The 8,436-nt window shown below is 40.4% G+C and overlaps 1 protein-coding gene across 1 annotated transcript in view; it reads right to left on the bottom strand.

The window, feature by feature from the left end:
- Positions 1-2,375: 2,375 nt before the first annotated feature.
- The window catches only part of PROX1 (prospero homeobox 1), a 40,184-nt gene continuing 34,123 nt past the window's right edge, over positions 2,376-8,436 (bottom strand). The window contains exon 4 of the mRNA XM_060088496.1: positions 2,376-2,561. Within this exon, the coding sequence (XP_059944479.1) occupies positions 2,376-2,561 (186 nt within the window). The remainder of the gene's footprint in view (positions 2,562-8,436) is intronic.

The following is an 8,436-nucleotide window of genomic DNA, read 5'->3' as shown; positions in this document are numbered from 1 at the left end:
ACATTTTTGCTTAATTTGTCTATTTCAATTAGAAAGGCAGGGGAGAATAATACTAAAAATTCAAATACGTCTGGAATCAATACTGAATTTGCCCCAGGTCAGGAAGATACTAGCAATCTATCTTTACAGGTGAAGACATTACGGTTTTGCTTTTTACCTTGCAAATGGCAACGCAATGGTGATGTGAATTACACGGAACAGCAAAGACCCAGTTCTATACTGATGTGAACAATGAACGTCATACTCTTGGGCGTGAAGCAAGGCGAAAGTGTGTGACCACAAGCTGAGATTGCTTCCCTACTTTGTGCTGATTGGATTTTTTTTTTTTTTTTTTTTTGGTTTTCATTTTATTCCAATGTGATGATTATCCGAACACTATTTTTTTTTTTTTTTTTCCAAACAAGCCGGAACAAGAACAAATTGGCTCTGATGGCTCTGTGCAGGAGCCTGCGAGCTGGGCGATGTGTTTGGCTGTGGGTGCAGAGGGAGACCCAGGGTGTTCCAGGCCGGGCCACTGCACTCTGTCCACACCGCAAGAGGCCATGTCTCCTGAATGACGCAGGCATCATAGGACTGCGCCGTTTAACTTAAAGTCAGCAGGTTTTAAGGCTTTGTGCTGACAATAATTGCCTTCATACATTCCTGTCCATCAGCAGAATTTATAAATGATGTTAAATTACAGCGATTGGGTCACCTAGTTACATGGGTCAACCTGAAGTCTCCAAAGTCAAATGTAATCTTTATAAAAATCAAGGAAAAAACGATATTTATGTTGTATACGATCTAAATACCAGGTTTTTTTTGTTTTGTTTTGTTTTTACTTTGTCACTTTAGGAGATGTAGATCAAGTTACCAAAGGGGAGGGAGGGTTCTGGAAAACACTATTAGAATAAAAAACGAATTCTTACTGCATCTGCACACAAAACCCATCTAAGAAAACAAGTGTGAATGCCATACATTTTTTAAAAAGCAAGTATGGGACTTTGTACACCTTTGAAAAAGTGGGAAAAAAAAAGAAAAAGAAAAAAGAGGAGAACCATTGAAGAAAGCATTAAATAGCAGCTAGCTTTCTTATGTGTGCTGAAATTGTGTCTTTTGGGTTAACTCCCAAACTCTCCTATTCTATACACTCTTCACGTTTTGGTCAATTACTAGCTTCTGAATTAGAAGAGACTGTATCAATTTCTTTAAAACGCTGTACCTAAAATGAAGAAACACTTAAAAATTAGACCGTCACCACTTTGAATATCCATCAGGGTAGAGTGGAAATGTATAGGAAAATAGGTCATTCTCATATGTACTCCTCTCAGGAGGGGAAGATCGCGTCAGCTAGCAGCTGTTAACAAACTTCTAGTGTAGGCAGGAATTTTATGGTCAAGTTGGGATGTCCTTTATTCCTTACCATAGAAAGGAATTCAGAAAATAGTGTTTTTTGAAAAAAAGTGTTAAATATTAAACAGAAATGATCATTCTTTTAAACCACATAAAGTTGAGCAAAGAATAAATTTGAAACTTATGTGCCTTTTAGTATCTGAAGCAAGATACATAGAAAATGATAACACATTATAGGGGGTTTTCTGTATGAAGAACGATAGATACTTACTTATTACCAAGAAGAACCTATTGCAAAATTTCGAGAGGTGACTAGAAATCACATGAATTTCCAGTCTCATTTTGAAAGAGTCAGTTTTGTACAAAACTGCTTTGCCTCCAAAGAAAATGGTACTAGCTTGTGGTGTTTGCCATTTCTCTAGGAAAGACTTGACGGTTAGTGATTATGTTTCTTTTTAAAATTTGGCCTTTTGGGGGTACTTTTGAAAAGTGAGTTGTTCATCTGCCACCGGCATTATTTTTAAATGTGTGATAAAAAGCGACTTACTGAGTTCAAACCAAATAAAATATTTAAGTTTATCAAGTGGTTTCATTGAGTTTTCCGACCTTCTCAGCAGGAAAAACAAGAGACACATCACTGACTACAGAGTAGTGCTGTGTCACGGGTCTCCCTCTGTCAACCGCCATGCGCAATAAACAATCAATCCAGCAGAAGCATCTTTTTAAAATGCCCTTCCTTGCTAATATAGACTTTACACACGTCAACATTCTTTTTCCCTGAAAATTAACCCTATTTTAAGTCTCCAAATGTTAAGGGCCTTGGGCAAAAGTAAACTAAAGGCGGAAGGAAAAGAACCATCCCCTTGCAATGGAAAACAGAAGAAAATGAGAGAAAGATGATGAGGAGGAATTACCAGCTGATTTCGTAACACATCTATGCCTCCCATACACATATATATGAAATCAAAATCTAGACACGGATAACTTGGACATCCAAAGGGGACTGCTACTATTCATACATTCGAAAAGAGTTGTTGAAATTTCTACTCATGAAGCAGCTCTTGTAGGCAGTTTGGGGATTTGAAAATCTCAGGGACTTCACTATCCAGCTTGCAGATGACCTTGTATATAGCCTTCTTCCAGGAAGGATCAACATCTTTGCCTGCGATAATGGCATTGAAAAACTCCCGTAATGTGATCTGCGCAACTTCCAGGAATCTCTCTGGAACCTGCTGATACAAGGAGACAATGGCATTAATAAAGTTTTCAGTTTCAAGTCTCCAGTTCTTCAAAGGAAATTGAGCTAAGTTCTTTCTTTCAGAAAGGGGCTTACATGGCACCTGCATTTTCTAAAAATGGCCGGCCTCTATTCTCTTATGTAAAGTCGTTATATATAGTAGCATTGTAATGTGGGGTTGACAGCTTTATAGAGTTTTAGAAAAAGACTTGTGCAAAGGATACATGCAGAACTACTGAAAAACTGGGATTCCATTGTGAATATCTGAGTAGAAAAAAAGGGGACACACTGTTGGGATTCCTCACTTCATTAAATAGGTGTATTCCAGAAGCAAGTCGCCACCTAATCGTTCAGAATTTGAATCATATTTCCATTATGAAAACAAAATGTGTTCTCAAAAGTAGAATAATAATTGGCCTTTGATATAAACCAAACTAAACCCACGCTTATAGATGAAGATAGCAAAAATCTTAGTTTCCTGCTTGTATCAGAGGATTGTTGACCCAGATGTTAAATTGTATATTAAAATAATCTGCACTATAAAGTACAGGCATACCTTGCTTTATTGTGCTTTGCTTTGCTTTATTGTGCTTCATAGATAGTGCGTTTTGTACAAATTGCAGGTTTGTGGCAGCCCTGTGTGGAGCAAGTCTATTGGCGCCATTTTTCTAACAGTATCTGCTCACTTCATGTCTCTGTGTCACGTTTTGGTAATTCTCGAGATATTTCAAACTTTTTCATTAATATTATATTTGTCATGGTTATCTGTGCTCTTTGATGTTACTATTGCGAAAAGATGCAACCCAAGGCTCAGATAATGGTTAGCATTTTTAGCAATTAAGTATTTTTAATTAAGGTATGTACTTTTTTTGAAAGAGAAAGACAAATACTGTATGCTGACACATATATATGGAATTTAAGAAAAAAATGTCATGAAGAACATAGGGGTAAGACAGGAATAAAGACACAGACCTACTAGAGCATGGACTTGAGGATATGGGGAGGGGGAAGGGTAAGCTGTGACAAAGTGAAAGAGCGGCATGGACATATATACACTACCAAACGTAAGGTAGATAGCTAGTGGGAAGCAGCCGCATAGCACAGGGAGATCAGCTCGGTTCTTTGTGACCGCCTGGAGGGGTGGGATAGGGAGGGTGGGAGGGAGACGCAAAAGGGAGGGGATATGGGAACATATGTATATGTATAACTGATTAAATTTGTAAAATAAAAAAAAAAAAAAAGGTATGTACTTTTTAAGACATAATGCTATTGCACACTTGATAGACTACAATATAGTATAAACATGACTTTTATATGCACTGGAAAATCAAAATATTTATGTGGCTCGCTTTATTGCGACATTTGCTTTATTGCGGTAGTCTGGAACGGAACCTGCAATATCTCTGAGGTATACCTGTCCTCTATGTACAAAAAAAGAGTAAGATAATGATACTGAGTCCCAAAATACAAAATTAGTACTGAATCTTAAAATCCTACATTGGAAAATACTTTACCTTGAGGTTAGAATTGCTCCATGAGAGAGTGATTTATGCAGCTGAAAGCAATAATAAAACCCCACATTTTTGGACTGCTTATTATGTGTCAGGCACTGTGTTATGTACTGAATGTGAATTATGTCATTCAGTTCCCCCAACATCTCTGTGATTATTAACCCCATTTGACAGTGAGAAAATGGAGGCTCAGAGAGATTAAGGGAATTGTTCAAAGTCATTGTACTCTAAGATAAACATTCTTCAAATATTCTTTTCAGAATCCCTATCTGTTAATCCTTTTCTCCCAGAGCAGTGAGTATATATGTGGGTGTTTTTTGTGTGTGTTTATTAATTATTTATAAATAGCTGTTTATTTAATAGTCTAACGTCTTGTCTAGGGAAAGGAATAGCTATTGATGTACTTATTCAGTATCCTTTGTAAGTTACGTGGTAAAGCATGGCCTATCTTTCCCCACAACAAGGAAATGGATTCACAGAATCATTCCATGTACTCATAATTTTCCAAATACACACTGACACTGTAGATTTCTTTTAGTGGGGTACTTATACATTAATAATGTTTTATTTTTACAGTAAGTGCAGACATACGAGGAAGTAAAATGCACTGCAGTTATATGTGTAGACAGATCTGTCTGCACATATACAAGAGGTATATATTTTCATCTTGGTTCACACTTGCCCCTCACCAAAGTAAAAGGGAGGGATTGTCATTTTGAACACATTTGATTCCTTTCTCCACGCCTTTTCTCAATTTGTGCAGTGGACCTTTTTATAATGATAGTAACTGTTAAAGAAAATGAAAAAGATACCAGGCATCCCTGTCTTACATATTTGGAGTTAGACAAAGAAGTTCAGTGCATCCCATGGCAAGTCACTTGTCCTTTGAAGGAAACCTAATAACACCCCAGAAAAAAAGGGCCCCCATCTGGGGCTGATCAGAATCTAGAAAAAGTGAAAAGTTTGAGAAGCCCCTCCCAAAGACATTGGCTAGTTTCTTAGGACACAGTCCCCACCACTGCCTGGGAAATCATGGAAACATCACTTTGTCCCCCATGGATGTGCAAACCCATACACCCCAAAGGCCATTCCCTGCTGAGAATTCATCTGTATTTTCAACTGAACTTTGATGATTTTCTCCCCAACCTCCTGCACGTATATGAGTACTTGTGGGATGGGAAGGGCCTGGAAGAGCAATCACCCCTCCTAGTCACCTTATACTAAATAAAAAGTCAAAAAAAATTAAAAAATTAAAAAAGGGGCTTCCCTGGTGGCACAGTGGTTGAGAGTCCACCTGCCGATGCAGGGGACACGGGTTCGTGTCCCGGTCTGGGAAGATCCCACATGCCGTGGAGCGGCTGGGCCCGTGAGCCATGGCCGCTGAGCCCGTGCGTCCAGAGCCTGTGCTCCGCAGCGGGAGAGGTCACAGCAGTGAGAGGCCCGCGTACCACAAACAAAACAAAACAAAACAAAAAAAGTCATTAAGCAGCCTTTTTGAGTACCCCTCCCTCTTCCCCAAAGATGATCCTTCACATTTTATCAAATGGGCACTATTGAGAGAGGGATTCTGGCTAGAGAACAGTTATGCAGTGCAACTACCCACTCTAACTACTAGGTTTGGGAGCTGTTAGCCAAATGCTACAGAAACATCATCAGAGTGGTTTTCCTGGCCATTGGCAACAGATCCACGATGAAGATCTGTGTTCCTTGAACACTCGGGGATGCGGCCTGGCCTGGTGGAGAGCTGTAGGGACAGAGGGTATGGCAGCGGCTCCAGATGAAGTCCCACCCACTCCAAGGACCCCCAAGAGATCTGGGGAGCCAGGGGCCAAGGGAGCAGGGCTGATGTTTAAGACAGTCGGAGGAGGGAGGTGCATCCAGAACAGCATCAGCCCTGGAGGAGGGAAGAAGCGTATTTCTAGGGTTTGCCTGAGAACAACTCAAAGTAATTTCTTTGGGGGTGCGTGCAGCCTCCACCCTGTTATTCCTTATCATTCGCCATGCTGGTTACTGGTTTTTAGTGGGTCTTATCCTGTTTTAAACATTCATTTCTTTTGGCAGTCATCTTGGGCTGTCCTTTAACATGTTTTGTATTTGTGTCTTGATGTTATTTAACTTTTCACCTACTTATTTCTAGTTGTACTGAATTTATCATAAGATGTCTTTAGAGAGGAAGTCCTGGCTTCTATTCTGCGTATCCCTCACAATGCTTCACAGAGTTCTTTCACATCATCTTTGATAAACAGTTCATAATGAGACCCTGCCTTCTGCTTTGTTCTACACTGCTCTAGAGTCACACTTATCTTCTCCCTAAATACTTAAAAAAAAAAAAGGAATTTTAAAGTAAGGATAGAAAACAGAATTTAAAGACTTGAAATAGATCTCAGAACTCATTTTATAGCTGAAGAAACAGATTCTATGAGATGAAGAGACTCATGTGAAATAACTTATCCAGGTGTCCTTCCATTAAACCATGATGGCTCCTTTTTAATGCAATTTCCTACTTATAAGAGGCATCAAAACCTTGACAACCTGTGGATCTGTGGTTTAGAAAAACCATGGAAGAGCTAGTAACTTCAAAATAAGTGCAAATGACACAAAAGATTCCCAAGAGTAGACTATGGTTATTGGTTTATGTTTGGGAAGGGACGAATTCTTTGCAAATGGTTTGCTAATTTCTTGCTTACTTTGAGGCAACACTCATGCATGGATTGGGCTAGGTAAAAGAAAGTTATAATGAGATCCTCTAGTACTAGAGCAATTAATCATTTTTTGGTGGCTCCAGAGAGGTAAATTGATGTGTAGCAACTGAGCTGAGTGTCAAGGAATCCCATCCACAGGTAGAACTATCACCCACGAAAAAGAGACCCTTACCTCTCTGCCAGAAAAGTTTCCCCAACTCCATTTAACAGAGTAAGGGGCGGGGGAGTCCTTTCTGATGTTTTTTTTGGGGGTATCTTCGAATTCAGCGTTATGAGAATGGTGTTGCCGATATTTTTTCAGTACCTCTTCACACCTAATGGATTTCCAATCACTAATAAACATCTGCAGAAAATCCCTTAGTGACAAGTAATCCCTTATCTAGGTTTCTTTTAATAGAACCCAACAATCTGCAGAATGAACCCTAGAGTATCTCCTCAGCATCAGGTGGCAACAGTCAATCAAGTCCCTGGAATGCAAGACAATGCAGGCCGCTGGGAGGGGGAGGGAAGGCCATGCCTTTGGACATGCCACAGGGGAAAAACAAAAGGCTTCCAAAGTCTCTGGCTGGGACTCTGAGGCTATTGTGGGAGCTGCTGTGCTGAGTGTTCTTCAGGAGAGGAGAGTGGAAACTTTGCTTTGATAAAAGGCATCCCAATATAGGAACCTCACCCCAAATGGTCTTGCTTCTCCTTGCCCTGATATTTGGAGAAGAATATCACCGCAGGGAGGTACTTGAATGCACTCATATATTTCAAGGGGGTTGGCTATCAGCATCCTCCCATTTCATCACAATTGTTTGCACTTGAGTCTCCTCAGAGCACATGAGGGCCCTGTGGGCTTAGATGAAACAGGAGAAATGGGAGGATGTTTTCAAGTCTGTCAGCCCGTGCCTGAGTTGCCTATATGTGCGCACAGGCACGCGCACACACAGGCGCGCGCACACACGGTGTGTTGGGTGAGTGGTTGTTTTGCTGTTCTTTTTTTTTTTTTTAATCAGAATGAGTGGCAAAGACACATTTTCCCCCCGTCTTCCTCCTCCTCTTCCCAGTTGCTTTACCTTCAAGGATGATTTGTTTTATTAAACTGACTGTCCCTAGCCTCTGCAGTACATAATAAAAGCCTGACATAGCAGGCTGCCTGCCTTCTGTGTCCTGCAGACACTCATCATAAGTGTCAGGACATACCAAGGTTAGCGGTCACTGGAAGTGTGCTCACTGGCCCAAACCTTGCCAAACGCTCTTGGCAGCTGAATGAATGTCACAGAGAATAGAAGGGGAATTACAAAGGTTAAAAAGAAGACAGCCTCTCCTATTTTCTGGAGATAGAGAAGCTGATTTTTCACACCTCTGAAACATCCATAGGCTCATCCATCAGCCTCTTGCAGGGGACCTAAACTCTGCCCCTTTCACAGCTCCCCGTGGATACCTTTCCAACTTCCATCCCCTTTAAAAACTGGTCCACTGGCCTAATTTCATCAGTGGAATGATCTTTGCTGAAATGGACAGAAAAGAAACCAGGCATTGACCTCTCTCCCTGGCCCCTCCCCAATAACCAAAGCTAATCAATCAGTAGATTACCATCTTATCAAGAGAGATCATCTTTTAGGTTCATCTTTTAAACTATTTTTTTTTCAGACTTCAGTGGGGAAATGGA

The sequence above is a fragment of the Mesoplodon densirostris genome, chromosome 2 (assembly GCF_025265405.1).
Source record: "Mesoplodon densirostris isolate mMesDen1 chromosome 2, mMesDen1 primary haplotype, whole genome shotgun sequence".
In the NCBI taxonomy this organism is placed as follows: domain Eukaryota; kingdom Metazoa; phylum Chordata; class Mammalia; order Artiodactyla; family Ziphiidae; genus Mesoplodon; species Mesoplodon densirostris.
Note: the sequence above shows the minus strand (reverse complement) of the source record. Positions and strands in the feature narration are given on the sequence as shown.